Source organism: Acinonyx jubatus, chromosome D1, assembly GCF_027475565.1.
Source record: "Acinonyx jubatus isolate Ajub_Pintada_27869175 chromosome D1, VMU_Ajub_asm_v1.0, whole genome shotgun sequence".
NCBI classification, from domain to species: Eukaryota; Metazoa; Chordata; class Mammalia; order Carnivora; family Felidae; genus Acinonyx; species Acinonyx jubatus.
In genome coordinates this window covers 18,459,964-18,482,833 of record NC_069390.1, presented here as the reverse complement: position 1 = coordinate 18,482,833, position 22,870 = coordinate 18,459,964, and the positions used below count along the sequence as shown (strand labels likewise).

Sequence of the window (22,870 nt, the reverse complement as noted above, 5' to 3'; positions counted from 1 at the left end):
AAGGTGTCATGCAGGCTCTGGATGGGCTGTGGGGGCGGGGGTGCTGCACTGGGAAAGGGGTGGCTGCGTCCAAGAAGTGGGAGGAGGAGCAGAGTCGGGGGCGATGGAATGTGGAGGCTGGAGCTGGGCGTGGAGAGCACGGTGGGGGTGCCGGGGTTATCTGGAAGGACAGCTGAGCGGTGGGGGAGAGCGGGGAGCACCACGGAGTCAGCGGAGAGGGCCAGGCCCAGGGATTTACCGGAGGGTTAAAGACTGAGAGGGGAGGCCAGGCTGTGGGGCAGCGGCACGGCCCCACCCCTCCTCCCCGGCCCGCAGCCCTGGGCCCTGCTCCTGAGCAAGGCTGGAGCTCTTCTGCCCAGGCCCGGCTTGAGTCAGCCTCTCGGGTCTGCCGGCTCCTCCGCGCATCAGCTGGGTGGTGGCAGGGCGTCCTCGCGCCCCTTCGGAGCTCACGTTGGAGGGCCTGGAGATTAGGTTCGTCTGTCCTTCCATTTCTGAGCCCTGGAGCCTGGCGCTCTGAGAACTCCCCACAGATGCTCTGTGCCTCAGGGCTCGGTGGCCCCAGCCTGTCTCCACAGGACAACCCTAAGGGGGAGAGGGGACCACGAGGTCCAGCCTTCCAGTCTGCGTGTCGCACCCCAGGACCACCCCGCTCCCGGCCCACCCCGGCCTGAGCCTGCTCAGCACAGGCCTCTCCCCAAGGAACCAACCGTCTTGGCGGGGGCCTCACTAACCGCAGCCCATCTGGGGCCAGGGCGGGGCGGCCCAGGGCGGGGAGGCCTCTGTCTTATTGTCTTCAGACACCAGCTGCGGAGATCGGAATCCCAGACAGCAGAGAGAGGCCCCTGCAGCCCCCTGGAGCAAGGCCAAACCCTGAGCTTCTTCCCGGGAAAGGTCCATCTCGGAGCCCCCCACCTCCTCCCTGTCCCCACCGCCACTCCACGCCAGGCACCTGGCTTCCCACCAGCTGAGGATGGGCCCCAGAACAAACTGAGCAGAGGCAGGCAGGGGGCTCCCTCACCACTCCCCCCAAACCTCAGGGCACTGCCAGGCTCGATCCAGAGGTCTGACGCACATAACGATCCCACCCACCCTGCTGCCTTTATACAAAGAAAAGTCTCAGAACAATATGGCCCATGTCCTGGCACGGCAAGCTAAACTAAAAGAAATAGTGGGCCGGAGCTCAGGAGTCCTGGATTCTGCCACTGACTCACTGTTCCTGAGTCATCTGATCACCGGTGGTCCTCCTCTTCCTTATTATCAAATGAGAGGACCAGATGATCCTTCCGGGCACTAACATTCTATATTCCTATGATCATCCTCTTAGATGGTAAGATATGCAACACATCAGGGTTTCCCTTTCTGCCTTGGCTGCCGGGAAGCTCAGGGTTGAAATTTGTGCTCGGTGGCAACTAGGATTCTTAGCCTAGGTGTTTGACATAATTATCTTCCTATTTCATGGACGTTGTTCTTATTCTAAGATGAAAATGATAAATCATGAATTGTAAGCTGCCTCAACTCCTTTTTAGAAGTAGGCATAAATTGTGTGTGTGTGTGTGTATGTGTGTGCACTCGCACACACATGTACAGAGGGGACGCTCTGTTTTAGCTGTATCATGGTACCTGAAAAATGTCCTATGTGCCCCAGTGTCATTTCCATGTTTTGTACTATAGGAGCCATCCTTCCTCCGATACTGAGTGGATTCTACGCCTGGGCACTCCCAGCCATTTGTCAGGAACACACACATACTACACGGAAGACGAACTGGTCTGTCCCTCACTGACACGGTGCCTACAGGAATGTCCCACCACTGGCCTCTCCCTTCTCCACTGGCTCCTTCAGTTCCTTGCAATCCACTGGCAGAGCTGAGGCCAGATTCTGGGGTTCCCGTCCAGACTCTGAGGCATGTGAGGTCACATGGTGGCTTCTCTTGATTCCAATAAGATAGTTGGGGTGTGAAGGTTTCTAGAATCACAGTAAAGCTTCCACTGCCCCGTATTCCTTCCCCAACCATTCACCAGGCACTGGGCAGGACTAAAAGGGGCAGCCGGACCCGGGGAACTTGTGGCTCAAAACCTGACTTTTCAGTCCCTTTGGGTATATGCGGTTTCTGGGATGGCTACATATTTATGGTGACTGCCGGTCCTTTTTCATAATATCCATTTCCAATGAAAACGTTTCTGGACTGTGTTAAGGATGCCTCTGCCTGATTAAACAGAACATGATTGAGACCGATGAACCTTTAACTGATGCCTTGGAAACACTCTGGGGAAGGTTCTTTGGTGAACTGACGCAGCAGGGGGCGCCCTTGGGGCCTGCTGATGAGGGAAGGCTCTGTGTCCTGGCACCGAACCCACTTCTGAGCTGAGCCCAGCCCAGCTGAGCCGTCCGGCCTTAAAAAAAAAAAGAAGCCAGACTGCTCTTCGCTGTCAGGCCGTTGACTTCCCCAGCCCACTGGAGGGAGAAAAACTGTCTGACAATACCTTATTTGCCATTTCTAACAGGCTCTGGGGTGGAAAAGCTGACCGAGCATGACATTTATTTGTGTGAAGCTGAAGCCTGAGCTTCAGTGCAGGGATTTTGTCAGCCATGTTTTGGGTACTCAGAGGTTTTTGCTTCCTCTCCGGTCTTTTCTTGCTGTAACTTCATGCAAGGAGGGAGGACACACCTCTCTGGACAAAGGAGGTCCACCGATCCACAAATATTTCTTTTTTGCCCTTGTTGCTGTGAGTTCAGCCTCCTCTAATTGGTAGGGGTGCAGGGATGAGCAACCAGACAGTACCTGCCCCCAGGAACCCACAGTGTAGTGGGAGGAGACAAACAGATAGTTTAAGTCGCTCGTAAATTCTCACAAAACAGGATGATGTGGTAGAAGGTGACCCGGCTTGTGTTGTGTGGGTTTGGGATGAGTTGGGTTGTGTTGCATCGAGTGTTGGTTTGGGTTATGTTGTGTTAGGTTGCGTTCTGTTGGGTAGTGTTGAGTCGTGTCGGGTTCTGCTGGGCTGGGCTGGGTTGGCTGGGCTGTTTGGGTTCTGCTGGGTGGGGCTGGGTTGGCTTGGGTTGGGTGTTTTGGCAGCTGGATGGTGGTAGAGGGCTACCGCTTTAGCCACGGCCATCAGGAAGACTTCACAGAGAAGGTTACTGAGTTGGGAGCTGAAAGATGGATGAGGAGGCAGCCATCCCCGGCAGAAGGAAGAGCCAGGCTGTTGTCTGCGTCTGCCCATTGGAATGCCGTAGCTGTCTTCAGGTCTACCCTGTTCCCATCCTAAGAGACAGGCCTTCGAGAGCAGACACGGGTCACCTCCTTTGTGAAAAGGCCAGGATGCTCACACCACACGGGGCCCAGAAACACAGCCAACAGGCTTCCTGGCCTCCACTGGGGACTCTCCTTCTGCCCCTGCTCCCACCAGGGCAAGAGGCCCGGTATTCAGGTGGACAAAAGCAGCCTTGCTCCGGTCGAAGCAGGGGTGTGAGGGGCAGGTTCTCCTTGGACTGAGATAAAGAAAACCCTGGTGTGGTTGAGGGACAGTCAGGCGGCCCCAGCTTGGGCCACCAGCCCAAGGGCAGGCCCTGCTCTCCCACCCTCTCCCCGGGCGCCCTCACTGACCTGCACGCGGGCCTCAGTGAGGTCTGTCCTCATGGCCAGCTGCTCCCGTGCGTACACGTCGGGGTAGTGGGTCTTCTGGAAGACCTTTTCCAGCTCCTCCAGCTGGTAGCTGGTGAAGGTGGTTCGGTTCCGCCTCTTCTTACCCTTGTTGCTCTCTGAGTCGGCCTTATCCAGCGGGCTGGGGAGGTCGGCACTGGCCCGGTCCTGGGTCCCCTTCACCCCAGCCTCCTTCACACTGAGGTAGCTGCTGTCCATCCCCACGGTGTCAGAGTCAGGCGGTAACTCTGGCTCACCCAGCGAGCTCTCTTTGGCTGGGGGGCGGGGAGGGGAACAAAGTCAGAAACCAATGGCTGAGCCGAGCAAGAGGAGAGGGAGGGACGGGAAGAGCCATCCCCTGCCACCTGCCCCGTCTCAGAGTCACACTGGAGGTGAGGTCAGGAGGCCTGGGTTCTAATCCTGGCTTGCCATCAAAGTGCTGTGTGACCTCGGGCAAGTCCTTTTCCCTCTCTGAGTGAGCCTCTGTGCCGTCATCTCAGAATGGACCCTTTTCGGCACCGATGTAACATGACTCTGGTCAGCCGATCTGATCTCTCAGATCTTTAATCCCCGTCCCCCACTGGCCCTGGGCTCTCCCTTCTAGAAGGCTCCCCTTTGCCACAACTCTGCTTTGGGCATCGAGGATGCTGAGCCAGTGCCTCAGACTCCCAGGGCAGGGAAATCTCATGCAGCAGCCGTGTCTGGCCCAACGGGGCAGGGGCAGAGAGGAGGGCAGTGTCGAGGCAGACAGGTATGGCCCTCCTCTCCTGGCCTGGTCCTGTTTGGGCTCAGCAGGAGCTGTGGAGACCCCTCCCCTCCCACCAAGAATCCAGCCTGGGTGGGGGGGGGGGTCATACTCTTGCCCTCTGCAGGTTTCACCTATTGTCCTCACAGGGTCCTGCCTGCTCCAGGCAAGTGCTGCATGTACTGGGGACACTGGGAGGACACCTGCATCCCCAGGATGCTGCCGTGTGCGCCCCAGTAGATTTAGACGAAGCTCTCCGCCTGGGCCCACAGCCATCGCCATCTGACGGAATGGGGCTCTGCTGGTGGATTCCTAGACGCCCAGAGCTGAAAAGGACCAGTCGACCTATGTAAGTCAAGGATAAGGAGGCGGAGGCCAGAGGGGACAGTGGGGCGGGGAGTAACTTGTCCACGTCCAGATGGCCCAGTTAGCACCCTGGGCGGACATACTCAGAGTCAAGTTTAGAGCAGGGGCCCCGGAGCCAGGGGAAGGAGTGTATCCCACATGTACCTCTCTCCAGCTGTGTGCTTTCGACAGTTCACTTAACGTCTTTGTGCCTCGGTTTCCCCCTCTATGAAACGGGAATGAACATATCTGTAGGATCCTCCTCACGGGGTAGTGTGGGGTTAAGGAGGCCGACATGCAGAGCCCTCGGCACAGTCCCAGCTTCTGGGGGTTTCTGCCGGGGCTGTTATTCCTGGTTCCGCTATGGTCTTCCGGGCGGCAGAGGACTCTTAGCCCGGAGAAGCCCTCGCGGCAGGCAGGCCCCCCGCCCCGCGCGTCTGAGTGCAGGAGCGTGTGCAGGCGCTGGCCTGGTGTCTGGAGACCCGTGTGAGCCCTCCTCTGAGCCACACTCCCCTGCCTGGGACTCTGGCGGGTGAGATGAGGCACCAGACGCAAGTACAGATTAATAAGGGGGAGCACGTGAGAGGGCCTCCCACGTACCAGCTGACCGGCACAAGCACGCCTGGTGGGTGTGGGCACCTCTTTCGGGAACAGGTCCAAGCCGTGGGCGTGACGTGTCGGGACACTGCGTCTAGCTCAGGTCTCCTGACTCCATCCACATCCTGGGGGCTGAGGCGTCAGGGTGGCTCTCCTCCCTGGCTTTCTGTGTGCCCTGAGGACTCCCACCGCTGGGAAGGTGAGAGGGACATTTGCCTGTCGTCCCCACCTCTCTCTCCACAGCTCCGATGAAGGGGGTGGAGGTGAGTGCCCACAATGGACCTGAAGCAGTGTCGGGAGGCCATTCCTGAGGCCACTGACAGCGCCGTGGGGGGACGGCCCACGGGCATCACGCATGACACCCATGTGAGCCTGGGCACACGCAGACTGCCACGGCTTCGGTGACAATGTTATGCAAACTGCAACGGGCAGCCGGGCCAAGAGCTTTCAGCAAAGATATTTATCTTTCTGGCAGACAAACAAGTTTTATGTTTTGGGTTTTTTTTTTTTGTTTGTTTTTTTTTTTTTAGAGAAGAAATCCCACCCAGCCTCACCAAAAATAAACATCTCTGTTATGCAATTTCCTGGAGGCCAGACTGGGGGCGGGGGGAGGGGCAGACCCTGCCCCTCCCGCCCCAGCACCGATCTCCAGGCTCCATCCCATGACCCCACGGACCCTAAGAGTGCCCTCTGGCATCCAGCCTGGGACTGGGACCACCCCGCACAGCAAGAGGGGCCGCGCTGCACATGTCACAGAAACCGAGGGCTGTAGGGACCAGCCCAAACTCCTAGTTTTAACTGGGGGAGGAGGCTAGTGCAGGGAGAGAGAAAGGGAGGGAGAGAGAGGGCAGGGAATGTGTGTTAATTAGTGAGCCCCTAGCTCTTGGGTCAGTCCTCTACTCCTACGCTTCTACCCTGTGGGCTCAGGGCCTCTTCCCAGGGAGAGAGGGGGAGGGCCAGAGGGATCAGGGAGCTGTCATCATCAAGGAGTCCTGCTGGCTCATCCTGGGGGGCAGAAGGACCAGCCTCTGAGGATGAGGAGGGAAAGACGTGGCCTCTGAGAGAAGGCCCTCCGCGTCGACCTAGTTCTAGGCTTAGCCAGTGGGGAGGCAGCAGAGAACAGCCAGTCTTCTATGGCGAGAAGTAAGGATCTAGTTTCTGGTACCTCCAGCCAGCCACTGAGCCCGAGCGAGTCGGGGTGAAATGAGACAGCACGGTGTGCACAAAGACCACGGGGCCAAGAGTTGGGAGATCAGGTCTCATTTCCAGCTCTATCACCATCTGCCCCAGACCACAGATGACATCTCTCAGAGTCTCAGAGTCTCATCTGCAAAAGGGAGCAGCCGTGCCCCGTCTGGAGTGGGGGAGGAGGCAGGGGTGTGTCACTGCCTCAGCCCGGTGGAGTATCCCCCCTGCCTCAGTCACCATCGGGACCCTCTCAGGATCTGAGAAGAGGGGAGAAGGAAGAGGAACCTGTCTGTGTCCAGGCAAACTGTGGCCAACTGGAAAGGCCTAGAGATGGACGGGATTCTGGCAAACGGATGTTCTGGCTTCTCAGAGAAGAGGGAAGCAAGCTGTCTAACCTCAGTCTTCACCGTTGATCATTTTGCTTTACGTTGGAGGCTGGGTCTCTAATTCAGATAACAAAGAATAATTCGCCAAGGTCTGGTGGCCCATCCAGCTGGTCAGAATGACAAGCCAAGGCTCTTTCAGGCACTCAGTCCACAGATCCCAGATGGGCTGTGGTGGCAGGGAGCTCACTGCCATCAGGACAGCTGGGCCGTTCATCCCGAGGTCCGGCCAATGTCGGTCTCTTAGACATAGGGCTTATTGGTCCTGGCTCCAACTACCCAGGGCCCTTCCCAGAGACAGCGGCCACACCTCCCAGAGTCTTCTGCCCTCCTGGCTAAACAACTGTGGTTTCCACCACTATTCCTCAGGTGGCCCAAGTTGAACAAGGCTGTTTGAGACAGGGGGGCCCCAGGGAGGGGCTGGGTGATGGTGCTGGACCCTGGGGCAAAGCCAGCAGATTGCTCTCCAACTAGATGATCCTGAGGAGCTAGGTGGCGAGTCAGCTGGGTGGCCCAAGACAAGCTTGCCCTGCAGTGCCCTCGACAAGACAGTCCCTGAAAACAGAGGACCCCGCTGCTCATGCTGAATGAGTCTTGACTAAAGGTTACCTCCTTGTTCCTCTCCATCGTACCTCCAGCCACCTGCCTGGAATGCCCTTCCTTCCAGCTGACCTCCAAGATCCAGTTAAGCACCAGCTCCTCCAGGAAGTCCTCCCAGACTGCAACAACCATACAGACCCCTTTGTCCTCTGCTCAGCCTCTCCAGTTACTGCTTGTGTTTCTGACTAGTATACAATCAGGCCCCGAGTATCCATTTCCTCTGGTGGAACATCAGTTCCCCAAGGGTTGGAACCTCATGTCATTGACCTTGGGCTTAACCCAGGGTGGGGCAGATGGCAGACATGCAGTGAGAAGTTGCTGAAGGATAAAGAACAAATTCCAATAACCAAATACTACTGAGCTCTCACTCTGTCCAGCTACCTCCGTGTGCCTACTGTGTGCAGCTACGTGCCCTATAGGTACATGCAGAAAGCATTTGTTGAACAAATAAATGGATCAATTCCTCCTGCTAGACAAAGGGGAGAAAGGTGGATAGGATACGTGAAGAAGAGGCTTGCAATCACTAATGTCTCCATGAACAGCTGACAGCTGCAACAATGGGGAGAGACGAGTCGAGGAAGGGGAGAGGGGAGAAGACCAACGCAGACATTGAAGGGTGTCTCCGTGTGGGGGCAAGAGGGAAACAGGGGGTGCCAGAGAAGCAGGAGGAGAAGCAAAGAGTTGGGATTCATGGAAGGGGCTCTAGGATTTAAACGTCCAGGAAACCCAGTCCAAGATCTGGGAGTCGGCTTCATACCCACCATGTTGCCACACTGGGGGAAGGCCACTGGGAGACTCTCGGCTTGCCCTGCTTCTGGGCCAGCTTTCTTCAGGCCGCAGCACTGGCACTGCATGGGGCTGAGAAGCAACAGAACCCCCCGCCCCTTGGCCTAAGCCACCCTCCTGCAGGTCTGGCTTCGCCCCTGCCCTTCCTTCCACACGGACTCGGGACAGGTGCCATGTAGACGCCCCTCCCATAGTGCGGAGGGGTCCTCAAAGACGGTTTTGTCCCAGTCTCTGGGGCCCAAGACAGTACAATCCCAAGCTGCAGCTTCCCAGTGGAATGTCTTGATCTGGATATAAACCCCCGGCCACCCAACGGAATCAAGTAATGTGCACACATAAAACATCAACAGCAGTCAGCACCTGCCCCACCAGGGGGTATGCATGCAATGGCGATGGCGGCCATGATGGCACGGCATCCCTTCAAACAATCCCAGGTAAATATTTCCAGCAACCACTTCTCATGAAGTAGAAGCATATGGTTCAAGGATATATTCTTTTTTTAAGTTTATTTATTTATTTTGAGAGAGAGAGAGAGAGAGGGAGAAAGTGTGCACAAGTGGGAGAGGGGCAGAGGGAGAGAGAGGGAGAGAGCGAGAGAGAACCCCAAGCAAGCTCCGCCCCACCAGAGCCCGATGCAGGGCTTGAACCCACAAACCGCGAGATCATGACCTGAGCTGAAGTCAATGGCTTAACCAACTGAGCCACCCGGGCGCCCCCAAAGGGGGTCTTAATCAGGAGCCACAGAAGGCCCTCCAACCTCTGCCTGAACTCCAAGAAATGCAAGAAATAGAAATTCTCTCTTCACTCCCTCACCCTCTGCTCATTGTCCCCGTTCAACCCAGTGGCGTCACTCTAGCCTAGTCTAACCTTTTTTTGATATGAAAGTCCTTGGGAGATTTCCAAAGGTGACTGTGCTTTTTTCTTTCATGGCTAGGATCACAAGACAATGCACTTCTGAAGCCACTTGCGGGAGGGTGCAGAGGCCTCTCTGCGTGCATTCTTTCTGCGTGCAGGGACGTGCCCCCTCAGGCCTGTGGCACAAGCCTGCCACTGGGAATGGGTGTGGGGAACATATGTGCCATTGCCTGCGGACGGGTCTATGGATGGGCAGGCTTGTGGGGTCGCGTGCAGGCCCCCAAGTAGGATGCGTGCTGTGGTGCACGGGGATTTGGGTGAGTGACCGTCACTCGGCAGATACACGTGGGTGGGTATGGACACGGGAGGGGTTTGTGTAGCTGTGCACAGGCCTGTGCATATGGAGCGTATGTCTAAGGGGCCTGAGTAATTTTATCCTCCATGGTTTTGATTACATCTATTTTTCCTCCAAACATCTGCTTCGTGGGGGACACGCCGCTCTCTCTGTTCTCGGGTGAGCTGGCCTCGCACACCCTGTGGCAGAGTGCACAGCGCCGATGTAATCTCCTTAAACAAAACAGGCCAGCGTGAGGCCCTTTCATGCTATTTAAAGGGCACTGACTAAACCTACCGCTGTCCAAACAGTCGTGTGGGGGTAGGGGCGAAGGTTAAAGGTTAGCCATTGATCACATCCCCGGTCCACCTCATCTGCCACTGGGCTCTGTCTTGAGCTCAGCCTGGATGTCCCTTGTCTAGTTCCAGGCTCAATAAACAACGCCGAAGGGGCCGCAGTAACTGGGGTGACATTTCAGGGAACGCGCAGAGAGCCGATACCTGTGCTCACCCGGGACAGGCAGACGTGTCCAGGAGCTGCCCATCTGCAGAGGACGGGGGTGGGGGGGATGGAAGTTCAGGTGTCTGGGCCAGCCACCCGCAGGGGTGTCCACCCGCAGGGCACCCCTGTCCACCAACACAAGCCCTCCAAATGCTTCTTGAAACAAAGAAAGTTCAAGAAACTAACACAGACCCCGGGAGGCTAAGGAGACCTGAGGACTAAACGTGGTGTCCCGGATAGGGTACTGGAACCGTAAAAGGACGTTAGGAAAAAAACTTGTGAAACCTGAATAAAGCACGGGGTTTAGTTGACAGAGATGCAAAAAGAAAAAAAAAAAGTGGACAAAACACCTAAGTAGACGCTTCACCCAAGAAGACAGGCAGCAAAAAAGCAGGAGAAAACGCCCTTGATGTGTTACCCGCCACGGAAATGAAAATGCAGCCACAATGGGATATCGCTACACACCTATTGCAATATGAGCGAAAAACCTGGCGACACCGGGTGATGACGAGGACGGGGAGCAACGGCAAGTGTCCCACGTGACCCGCCGGCGGGAAAACAGGGCAGCAGCCACGTAATCAAACACACACTCCCCACGTGACCCAGCAACTCCACTGCGAGGCACTGACCCGCAAGACATGAGGACTTATTTTCTGGGGGAAAAACACCAAACCTGCAGGCAAATGTTTATAGCAGCTTGGGTCCTAATCACCCCAAACTGGAAACAACCCACGTGTCCTTCAACAGGTGACTGGATAAGCAAACTGGAACAGTCACGCAACAGGATGCGACTCAGAGATAAAGGGAATGAACTATTACACAGGCAATTGCAGGCAAGACTCTCAAAAGCAGCGTTAAGGGTCGGTAAAAGAAGCCAGACTCAAAATTTACATAATTATGACTCCACTTATTTATCATATGACACTCTGGGAAAGACGACGGGATCAGGATGGAGAACAGATCACTGGTTGCTAGGGGCTGGGGAGGGGGAGGGCTTGACCATAAAGGGCTGGTGTGTGGACTTATCCCTCACCCGAGTCGTCGTGGTGAGTACGTGGATCACGCACAGGAATGTGTTAAAATTCATAAAGCTATACAGCCCCAAATTTGAATTTTGCAGCATATTATTTTTTAAATGAAAGATATGTAAACTATAGAGAAAATACAAAACTGTATTTACATATACTAAAGAAAAACTAATAAAAAGTCTGTATGTCTTTCCCCAGAAATCTCACTCCCCAGGAATTTATCCTAAAGAAACGATTATGGATGGGCACAAAGAATTAGCTAGGGAGAAAGTTCATCATGGCATCATTACACAGAAAAACCAAAATGACCAATTACTGGACAGTAATAGGAGATTGGTTAAATAAAGGATGATATTTCCATAAATAGAAGATCCTCTCTGATAGTCTTTATTCGGCAAACGGTTTCTTTTTTGGCATTTAGCACACATTGTTATGTATCTATTTGGGATTTTTCTCTTTGTTTATTGTCTCTCTCTGCCTTCCGGTAAAACAGGGAGTATATCTGAATAGGTTTCCTTTGTTTACCCTTGTCTAATGCCTACTACTGTGGCCTGAATATAGTAGGTATTCAATAAACATTTGATGAGCAAATGAATGAAACAGATATTATAAAAGAATAGCATTTTAGTATCCAGAAAGATGTTTGAGTTGTGGTAAGTAAATCTCATCTTTAAAAAAAGTGGAGGAGGGGGGGAGTACCTGTCTTTAGAAAATTCTGGAAGTTTCCAGAGCTGGGAATGCAGGTATATGGGTTGATTTTGTTCATCATTTATTCATTTATTTATTTTTGGTTTGAATAAAATTTTTTAAGCTTATTTATTTTGAGAGAGCACGCGTGCAAGCACGTGCGTGAGAGCGGGGGAAGGGCAGAGAGCGAGGGAGACAGAGTCCCAAGCAGTCTCCACGCTGTCAGCGCAGAGCCCAACTCGGGGTTCAGTCCCACCAACTGAGGACATGACCTGAGCCGAAATCAAGAGTTGGAGGCTTAACCGACTGAGCCACCCAGGTGCCCCTGAATTGATTTTCTGTTTGTTCTACCATAAACAAGAATTGCTCTTATCATTTTAAAATGTTATTTGAAAGCGGCGATTAGATCTTGAATGATGCCTGCTTTGCTAGGGTGCAGGACTCTACAGTGAGATTTGGGGAGATAAGAGCACTGGGTGTAGGGGTGGGGCGGGGTGGAGGAAGGGTAGGGATGCTTCAGAGAACAGCCCCCTTTGTGGTGGGGATTGGCTCCTGTCCTCACAAACGGGGGCCCCTATGACTCTGACATACTGGAAGCTTTCAGGCCACAGGCTTAAGTTCACCTCTTAATGGCTTTCTCTGCCTTCAGGCCCACAACCCTCAAATACAACCAGACAGGCTGTGTAAAACACACACACGTCTGATTGTACGTTGACCCTCTCGAAAGGCTTTCACCGGTCCCCAGAGCTCACACTGGGACTGCCAAGGAAAATAATACAGGGTGCTCAGTTAAATTGAATTTCACAGAAACAACAAACAATTTTTAGTATAAGTATGTCCGAAATATTGCATGGGAAATACTTGTAGTAAAATTGATTCATTGTTTATTCGAAATTCAAATTTAACTGAGCGTCCTGGTTTTATGGTTAGCTTTTTTTTTTCTTTTTCTTTTTTTGCTAAATCTGCCAGCCCTACAAATCAGGCTTACTGTGGCCTTCAGGATTCCCAGGCGGAACTGACCCCTGCCTGCTTCACAAACTTACATCTTCCCGCCCACCCCCTCCACCTCACCTCCAGCCCCACAGACCCGCTTTCACCCCCGCAGGGCGCACACACACACACACACACACACACACACACACGAGCGGCTTCGGGTCTCCGCATTTCTGTCTGCTCCCTTCCTGCTCCCTGGTATGTCCTGGCCCCCCTACATCAGCCCTCATGCTAGCACCTGCATATCTTTCTCCATAACTTCTGTGGCCTTTTTTCTCACCACACAGAATAATCTGTGTCCCAGATGGAAAAATGTTAAGAATCAATAAGCTAAGTGAAGATAAGCCAAGAGAAGAAAACCACACACACACACACACGGACACAATTTTTCATGAACTTTTTTTAACCTAACACCATATTCTGTACATCTTTCCATGCTATCCCATATTCTTTTACCACATAATTTTTTTGAAGTTTATTTATTTATTTTGAGAGAGACAGAGGGAGCACGAGCAGGGGAGGGGCAGAGAGAGAGAGAGGGAGAATCCCAAGCAGGCTCTGCGCGCTCAGCACAGAGCCTGATGTGGGGCTCAAACTCATGAAACTGTGAGATCATGAACTAAGCCGAGATCAAGAGTCAGATGCTTAACTGACTGAGCCACCCAGGCCCCGCCTACCACATCATTTTAAAAAATTTAAAAAAACAATTTTTTTTTTGAGAGAGACAGAGTGCGAGTGGGAGAGGGGCAGAGAGAGAGGGAGACACAGAATCCAAAGCAGGCTCCAAGTTCTAAGCTGTCAGCACAGAGCCTGATGTGGGGCTTGAACTCACAAACTGTGGGATCATGATCTGAGCTGAAGCCGGATGGTTAACTGAGCCACTCAGGCGCCCTACCATCATTTTTAATGACTACATATTATCCCATCACAGGGACAAATTCTATTTAGTCAATCTCCTACTGCTGGGCACCCGGGCTTCTGATGGTTTGAAACTACAACAGGCCTGTGATGAACATCCTTGCTGTTCAATCCTCCCTACATTATGGTGATTATGTTAGAAGCTCTAAGAACTAGAAAAACTGAATTAGATCACATTCACATTTGAAGGTCTCTGATAAACATGGCCAAACATCTTTCCAAAGACACGCCAGGTTCCTCAGCAGCTAGAACGCCTCTTGCTTCAGGGCCAGTGCCAGTCATAGTGTTTTAAAAATCTTTGCCAGTTTTGGGGGCGCCTGGGTAGCTCAGTGAGTTCGAGTCTGGCATCAGTCTCTGAGCACGGAGCCTGCTTGGGATTCTGTCTCTCCTTCTCTCTGCCCCTCCCCTGCTTGTGCGGGCATGCACGCGCTCTCTCTCTCTCTCTCTCTCTCTCTCTCTCAAAAAAATAAACTCAAAAAAAAAAAATCTTTGCCAGTGTGATAAATGAAAGTGAGATCTGTTTTGAACTGACATTTTCTATTACTAGTGAAGTTAAATCTTGTATTAGTTAGATCCCTTCTTTTGTGAATTGCGTCTATTGGACTTCCAAGGTTCGGTGCAAGGGGGACCCCTTCTTACCCCGCAACCCCAGGCTGGTCTTACCCCTTGAACACTGAATTCTCTGCTTTCACGTGCTTGTGTGTGGGAGTGTCCCCCCCCAGTTGAGTGTGAGTAGTTCAGAGCGGGGCCTCCCTGATGCCCTGCTGGGGTCTGAGCCGGGCATGGGCTCCTTCTGCCTTGGGTGGCTCTGTCTGTCCTCCTGAGGGTGGCCAAGGGCACCAGCAGCAAACACTGCTGTATGGATGGGGTGGCTGTGGCAGAGGAGTGGGAGAGGGGGCCCAAAAGCCCACGTAGCCGCAGGGCAGGGTGTGAAGGACCAAAGGTGGCCCTGTTGCTGCTATGACCCTGCACAAACCTTCTGGCTTCTGTTTCCTCGGTTCAACAAGTACAGCCCGGATCCCTGCCAGGGACTGGGGAAGGGGTTACCATGGGAAACCACAACTGAGGACTCAACAGAGCCCCGGACACGATGCTCAACCACAGGGCGGGTTCCCTGGCCCCTGCCTGCCCAAAGGTTCTTCTAGAGCCCCACTCCCAGCTGACCAGGATCAAGGCTGCAGTTGCCCATCTTGCCACCAGGAGGCACTGCAGTCACAATTAAGTTCCTCAGGGCAGATGGTGGTCCCCAGGGCCCCAGGCCCTGACGAGGTTTCTAGAAGTTTGTTTGAAGGCCGAGGTCCAACCTGGGAGGGTTTGCAAACAAGCAGTTATTCAGTCCTACTATGTGTCTGCCACTGTCCTAGAACTGCAAGGGACACCGAGATGAGGGAGGTGGGTCTCTGCCCTTCCCCACAGAGCTCATTCCTCCCCCAGTTCTAGGGGTTTCCACATTCTTGATTGATTTCAACCCCCTCAAAACTCCCACAGGGTGGCTCTCCTGAACATCCTCACTCTACAGATGGGCAAACTGAGGCTCAGAGAGAAAGAACGCACTGAATGTCACCAGCAACTGAGTGGCAGGCCCTACCTGAGATATTTTTATTCCCCAAAGTTGTGGGGAGTCCCTGGGGAATCCCTGGTCCTCCAGCTGCTTGCAAATGAGCCGGACCAACGCCCCCCACGACCTCCGGTATTTTCTCCCAGTTGGCTATGTTGCCAACCCCTCTGTGGGTTCTTCGTGGGGGGAGGGGGCATCAGCAGAGGCAGGGGCTGCAGCCCCTCCACTATCGCCCCCCCCCTTAGACAGAAGCTCTCTCTGTCCTTCCCACATGGGGTGGGGGTGGTCCTTTTCGGGGCCAGAGGACGGAGGGCGTTTCCCAGAGCCAAGGAAGGAAAAGAAACTAGCAGCACGCTCACTGAAATCCAGCAACTGTGGGCTTTGTGCTTTGCTCAGGACCAGGACGTCCGTCACGCCTCCACGGCTGTGCAATAACTGTGTGAAATACCCCCAGAAAGCGAGGCGGCGGGAGCCAATGACTTGTCTGAGAACGTACAAGAGGTGGGAGGCCTAAGGTTCGAACCCCAGCCTAGGGCATTTTCCGTGCACCGTCCTAAGGCAGAGGTCCTGTGAGGGGCTGGGATGGGGCAGCCGGGAGACAGGGTCAAGAACAAGGAACAAGGCTGGGAGTCTCAGGAAGTGGCCCCTCTCAGACGCCTCTGCAGCGGGCCCCTGGGTGTCCTGCCTTCGGTGCCGGCCCTGACAGAACTCCATCGAACATCCGCAGCGCAGAAGGAAACAACACGTACACGTGTACCTGCATATAAACCAGTACGTGCATGTACACACGAGAGCCTGCAAGAGACCTTGAGAAGAGCGCAAATACGGCAAAAGGTGAACCGGGGACTCGGGTAATGGAATCTGGGCATTCTTCGTACTCTGCTCGTAACTTGCCTCTAAGTCTGAAACTGTGTCCAAATAAAAAGGTTTTAAAAAGAAGTATGTGAATAGTGCTGTACTGTATATTTGCAAGTCACCCGAGAGTAGATCTCAAAAGTTCTCACCCCAAGAAAAAGATTTTGTAACTATGGAAGGTGACGGATGTTAACTAGATTTATTGCAGTGGTCATTTTGCAACATATCCAAACATCAAATCATTACATTGTATGCCTGAAACTAATATGTTATATGTTAATTAGACCTCAACTAAAAAAATCTTTTTAATTTTTGTAATGTTTATTTATTTTTGAGAGAGACAGAGACAGAGTGCAAGCGGGGGAGGGGCAGAGAGAGAGGGAGACACAGGATCCGAAGCAGGCTCCAGGCTCCGAGCTGTCAGCATGGGGCCCGACGTGGGGCTCGAACTCACGAACTGCGAGATCATGACCTGAGCTGAAGTCAGGGATTTAACCGGCTGAGCCACCCAGGCACCCCTCAATTAAAATTTTTTTAAATAAATAAAAAAAAAAAGATTAGGGTTTCAAAAAAAGAAGCATGTGGGTGTGAATGGGAAGAAGCCGCTTTATGCAGGAATCCCTGCTCTGAAGCCGGTGTTAGTAGTAATTCAAACAGGGGCCTGTACTGGAGTGTAGTTAACAGCCACTGCCATCCACAGCCTTCACAAATGCACCTGCGTGCCGATATCAAAATCACAAGGCGGGGGCGCCTGGGTGGCTCAGTCGGTTGAGTCTCCAACTCTTGATTTTGGCTCAGGTCATGATCCCGCAGCTCGTGAGTTCGAGCCTAGTTCCCCAGGGTCAGGGGATCTAGCCCTGCATGGGGCTCCGGGCTGAGTGTGGCTCCTGCTTAAGATTCTCTCTCTCTTGGGGCGCCTGGGTGGCTCAGTCGGTTGAGCGTCTGACTTCGGCTCAGGTCACGATCTCACGGTTCGTGAGTTCGAGCCCCGCATCGGGCTCTGGGCTGATGGCTCGGAGCCTGGAGCCTGATTCCGATTCTGTGTCTCCCTCTCTCTCTGCCCCTCCCCCGTTCATGCTCTGTCTCTCTCTGTCCCAAAAATAAATAAACATTAAAAAAAAAATTAAAAAAAAAAAAGATTCTCTCTCTCTCTTCTGCTTGTGTGTGCTCTCTCTCTAATAATAATTTAAAAAATCACAAGGCGGATGCCAGCTCTGGGAACGAACCTTGCTTTCCCAGCCTTTTGAAAACCCTCATCAGAAGTGACTGATGACCCAATCGGAGCACATGATGCTTCCAGCAGCATTTTTAAGAGGTACTTTATTTTTTGAGGCCATTATAATGTCAGCTTTCTTACAATTAGTTTGAGTGAGTGAAGTTTCCTATATCAAAAAAAAAAAAAAAAAAAAAAGGAATTATAAGAAAGCCACTGACAATAGCCCAGACATGGGAGCAAGTCATTGTCCACGGCAGATGAATGGATGAGCAAACCGTGATCTATCTGTACAACGGAGTATTACTCAGCCTTAAAAAGGAAGGAAATTCTGACCTATGCTACAATATGGGCACGGCTTGAGGACATGCTGACAAAGCCAGTCACAAAAAGGCCCCACTCAGATGAGGTACCTAGAGCGGTCAAGTTCACAGAGACAGAAAGTCGTTGGTGGTTGCCGGGGGGCTGGCAGGGGGATGGGAAGTTAGCGGTTAACGGGTATAGAATTTCGGTTTTCCAAGATGAGAAGAACTCTAGAGATGGATGTGGTGATGGTTGTACAACCTTTTACTGTATTTAATACCACTGGACTATGCACTGAAAAACAGATGTTCACTGTACTTCAATTAAAAAAAGTGAAGATGGTAAATGTCATGTGATGTGTGCTTTATCGCAATGAAACGAATTGGAAAAAGGAAAGAAAGTGCATAAGCCAGTGTCCCTTGGGGCCCTTGTCCTGGCTTCAGCCTGCTCTCTCCAGGGCTAGGTCCCTTCCACCTCCCAGCCTACACCCCCAAATTCTTTTCCGCGTCCTCTCCTGATGCTGTGTCTGGGTTTGCATCCGCTCACACCCTCGCTCCTTGGTTCACTCGGGTGTCTGTTCATCAAGCACTTCCCTTTGGTCACAGCCTCATGGAGGGGACAGGCAAGTAATAGCGGTCAACTGTCCCAGGGCCTGAAGGGCAAGAGCACTGTGTCCCGGGCACAGCGGGGTCCACAACGAGGAGTGGTCAGTTCTGCTTGAAAAAGTCAGGGGAGTCTTCAGCGATGGCATGGGCTTGAACAGAGTTACTGAAAACCAAAGAAGTCTTGGCAAGACTTCATGGTAAAACAGGATGCCTCCAACTCTCCCAACTATGCAGGTCCTAATTACCAAGGAGGAGCCTTAGACAGGGGCCTCCCACCAGGGCTGGTGACAGTAGGGAAAACAGGCACAGAATCCCTTTGAGCAGTGCTGACCCATCCACGATCTCATTTGATTCTCCCGATTCCCAGGAGCTTGGTGTTGTCACTCCCATTTTACAGATAAAGAAACTGAGGTCTTGAGATGTTTAACAACTTGCTCAAGATCACACAGCTGGGGGCGGGGAGGGGGGTGGCGGGTAGAGCTGGGATTGGAACCCCGATGGCCCAGCTCCAAGCCCAGTGTCCTGCCTGGTGCCTCTGAAGGCAGTGATGGGTCGTCTTTCTTACACACACAGGCTTTTGGAGGGAGTGAAGGCAGGCTTCATCTTGTCACCAAAAGACACGACTGAGCCATAGGAGTAATTCACACCTCAGAGGACTAATCTAAACTGAGTTTTAGGATCACCCTAAAAAGCCCCACTTATGATGGAACACTTGGACATCACCTCCTGATATTTACTAGGGTGGGTGGGGGTCTTGACTTCTATCAGAACTCACACCCCCCTGTTAGCTGCTCCTCAAGGAGACTGGAAGCTCCCCAGCTCCTACCTTCCAGGCCCAGCCCAGGTCTCATCTCCAAGCTCTGCCTCCCATGGCTGGAGGAGATTCTGACACCTTACAGGGGAAGGGGTGCCGGCCGGGGCTGGGTCTGCTGCCGGAGAAGCAGAAGGAGCCTCCCAAACCCACCCCTCACCCTGGCAAGAAGCCTCAGAACTCAGAGACCACACTAGGCCACCCTCTCCCCTACAGGAAGGATACGGAGGTCCTGAGCGATCACACAGCCTGTCAGTGGGAGACCCCTGTCTCCTGATTTCAAGTGGTTTTTCTGCCCATTGCCCCATTCTGCCTCCACCAAAGCATGCGGCCTTGGGCTTGTCCCTAAACACCTCCCACAGAGTCCTCTGAGCCTCTACTCCTCCTCTGTAACAGGGAGAAAGCCCGAATCCGCAGTCTCCCCCAAGGAGGCACTATAATAGTACTTTCAGACCCAAGGCAGTTAAGACAGAGAAGCTTAAATCCTGCACTAGGTGAAATGAAATGAATGAGAAATCGTTGGAGTGGGACAGACTTGATTTCCAATTCTACCACTTATTTGATTCGTTCATTCATTCATTCATTCATTCATTCAGCAACATTTCTGGAACACCAGCTATGTGCAGGCAAAGTTTCAGGTGGTGGAAATACAAAGCCCAACAAAGGCCCCTTTCTTCAAAAGGCCCACCTTCATGAGGGAGGCAGTGGTTGTGGTGCAGATTGCTGGACAGAGCATGGCCATCTAGGCCAGGCGAAGTGGAGGGTGGTAGTTTTAGGGAGCAAATCCAGATCTCTCTGTAGGAGGGGCTCTGAGGCAACAGTCTGATTGGCGGGGTGTGTTGAAGCTGTGCTTAGCTAGCACTTTACCTAAGATGAGGAAATGTCAGTTTTCCCTATCAAAGAAATGGAGAGTCTAAGGAAGGTTACTGAGGAGGTTCCCAAGCCACCAGTGGCTCTGTCACTGAAGGGTATGACTTAGCTTCTATGTGCTGTGGTTTCCTCATCTGTAAAGTGAGGCTGAGAACATGCACATCCCAGAATGTCTGTGAGTTTTGAAGGACGCAGCGTGCAAGGATGCATATATCCCACGATCCCAAGCTGAGTGTTCTTTGTGCCTCCGTCAGTGGGAGTCCCCCTGGATAAACTAATATGGTTATTATTTGGGGTCAAGCTAGGCCAAGGCAGCTGCAAGAGCAAAGCAAAGTCACTCAACCTGCAAACGCCCCCTTCCAATCTAGTCCCCCGTTTCCCACATACGTAACACTTGAAACCACTGTAAGAATGAGACGTTACACTTATTTTGATACATTCTTGCTTAAAACTTTAGTGTGTTTTAAAGAAAAGACCCTTCCATTAAATAGTTTAACTGCTCAAGAATTTCGCAGTGGGAACATCCAGTGCCTTCCACCCATCATACCATACCATCTGAAAGGCATCTGGGGTGGGCAGTGACGAGAGAGGCCATTCCAGAAATGCGCCGCTGCTGCTGTCATAGAGAAACTAACCCTGCTGATTCAGGGCCAGGTGGGGCCCTTTCCGCCTCGTGAACCCCAGGTCACCTTCCCGGGCTGGTCTCACTCAGCTCCTGCCTGTGGATTCCCTGCCACACCCTCCTCGGAGCTCCCTTAAGGGCCCCTAGTGATTAAATCGCTCATCACAAAGCCTTGCGAGAGTAGATCAGTAGCCCCGGGCCATTGGACAATCCCCTTACGACAGGCAGGGGGGGTGTCCTGCCGAGCTCCGTTACCCAAGCTGCAGCCCAACTGAGTACCTGATGCACTGAATTAATCTTGTTAAATAACTGAATGTCTGAGCCTGCAGAAGGACCACGTGGGCCTGGAGAAAATTTGCTTTCTTTCACCCAAATCAAGCGTTTTCTTTCTCCAAATGTGTTTATTCAAACCTAACGAATCTTTTCTAAGCTGAAAAAAGCAAGATTTTTCTCCCCTGGGATGAGAAGAGAAAACTAGTAGCTGAATTTAAAAAAAAAAAATTGTTTAAGGTTTATTTATTTTTAAGAGAGAGAGAGAGAGAGGAGTTCTGTTAGTACCGATCATTCTCTAGTCGTTCAAGAAGAGGCTGTGGGAGCAAGCCTCAAGTGTGGCCCCACATTGCAATCAACCTGGCTTTTTAATTCCATCGTCCAGGCTGCCCTCTGACCCAACCCACTGTGACCCGGTGGGACACAGGCATCAGTATTAAAAAGAGAGAGAGAGAAACACAGAATCTGAAGCAGGCTCCAGGCTGTCAGCACAGAGCCTGACGCAGGGCTCGAACTCACAGCAAGATCATGACCGGAGCCAAAGTCAGACGCTTAACCGACTGAGCCACCCAGGCTCCCCTAATGGCTGGGTTAATTGGAAGGCTACCAGTTACAATTTTTCCAGATTGATAAAGATGAAGAAGACTATTCAATTTTAGCCTTAAAAAAATTCCACCTTTGTAACTATCAAATGGCTACATTTCCAAAATTTCTAGACCATACTTGTATCTAAGCTCTTCGTTAGAGTTTCCATCTAAATGGCTGAGATTTAGAGCAGATGGGTTCCAAGTGTTTTGCCCACCCCATGGGTATGTAAGTATAAATAATCCTCAACATTCCAGTATTTATGTGTTGGGGGAAAATGGTGCATTGTTGACGTTTGCTCATCTGGAGTAAAAAAAAAAAAAAATTCAAATCAGTCTCTGCTTTAAAATGTATAGTGTGTGCCTTCTACCTAGAAAACCTTCATCTGCAGAGGATGTGTGAGAAGCTCATCTCTTTTCCACCTGCTACTACTTCTCAGGAGAAGGAGGCATCCCGTAAAACAGTGAGAATGTACTTTGTGTAGCAGAAAGCTGACTTCTGCGGATCTTCTCCAAGAGGCTGAGTCCTGTAAGGCTCATTAGGTAAACAAGGGTCAGGAAAACGCCTTCGGGAAGGAAGCCCGGCCCTCACTGACCATTCACCTGCCTTGGCTCAGGAGACTTTCCCCCCTAAAGTTTACTTATTTATTTTTGAGAGAGAGAGAGGCAACATGCACGAGTGCAAGCAGGGATGGCGGGGAGGGAGCAGAGGGGAGGAGGAGAGAGAGAGAGAATCCCAAGCGGAGAATCTCTGTGCTATCGGTGTGGAGCCCAGTGCGGGGCTTGAACCCACGAACCCTGAGATCATGACCTGAGCCAAGACCAAGAGTCAGATGCTTAACCGACTAACCACCCAGGCGCCCCAGGAAACTTTTCTCCTCAACCCTGGTCCAGATGCTGATGCTAAGCAAATGAGGAGGCCGGTGCACGTGTGGTCAGTTATCATGAGTTTGCAGGGGGCGGGGTTGGTTGGCTCCTCCCTCCTCGCCCATGGAGCTGCACCCAACACACAGGGGACCCCGGGCTGGGCTGGCCTGGTTGTCAGGAGAGAAATGAGGCCCGGGCAGTCAGGGAGTGTGGTCATCACCGCAGGGGAGAGGGGAAGACGGTGTGCTATATCTTGAACCCCCCAGGTGCACCCCACTCCACAATGTACTGAGCTCTCCCACATGCTTGATGGTGTCTCACAGATACACAGGCATGAGGTCACCAAGCGACAAATATTAGCTTTAAGGGCAGAGGAATGGAGAAGAACAAGGCCCTTTGGCTTCATTCAAGCGGGCCGCTTAGGCACCTGCCCTCTCTGGGTCTCACCTGCTTCATCTGTAAATTAGGAGGATTAATACTTCCTGAGAGGCTTCAGTGAAAGATCCCAGCGTGGGTCTGGCCCGTGAGTGACACCCACCATTAATTACTCCCTTGATCGTAGACAAGTGTGCTGGGGCCCAGAGTGGGTGCAGAGCCTCGCTGACATGCCCCGAGCCCGACACTCTCCGCGCCCAGCCCTGTGCTCATGCGGAAGTGAGCACAACGCCCTTGGGGACCTCAGGACCCATGAACTCAGAGAACAGACTTTTG

At 52.5% G+C, this 22,870-nt stretch overlaps 1 protein-coding gene across 1 annotated transcript in view; it reads right to left on the bottom strand.

Annotated features, from left to right (window-relative positions):
• ALX4 (ALX homeobox 4) overlaps positions 1 to 22,870 on the bottom strand; it is a 47,212-nt gene that overhangs the window by 9,786 nt on the left and 14,556 nt on the right. The window contains exon 2 of the mRNA XM_027072844.2: positions 3,606 to 3,916. Within this exon, the coding sequence (XP_026928645.2) occupies positions 3,606 to 3,916 (311 nt within the window). The remainder of the gene's footprint in view (positions 1 to 3,605; positions 3,917 to 22,870) is intronic.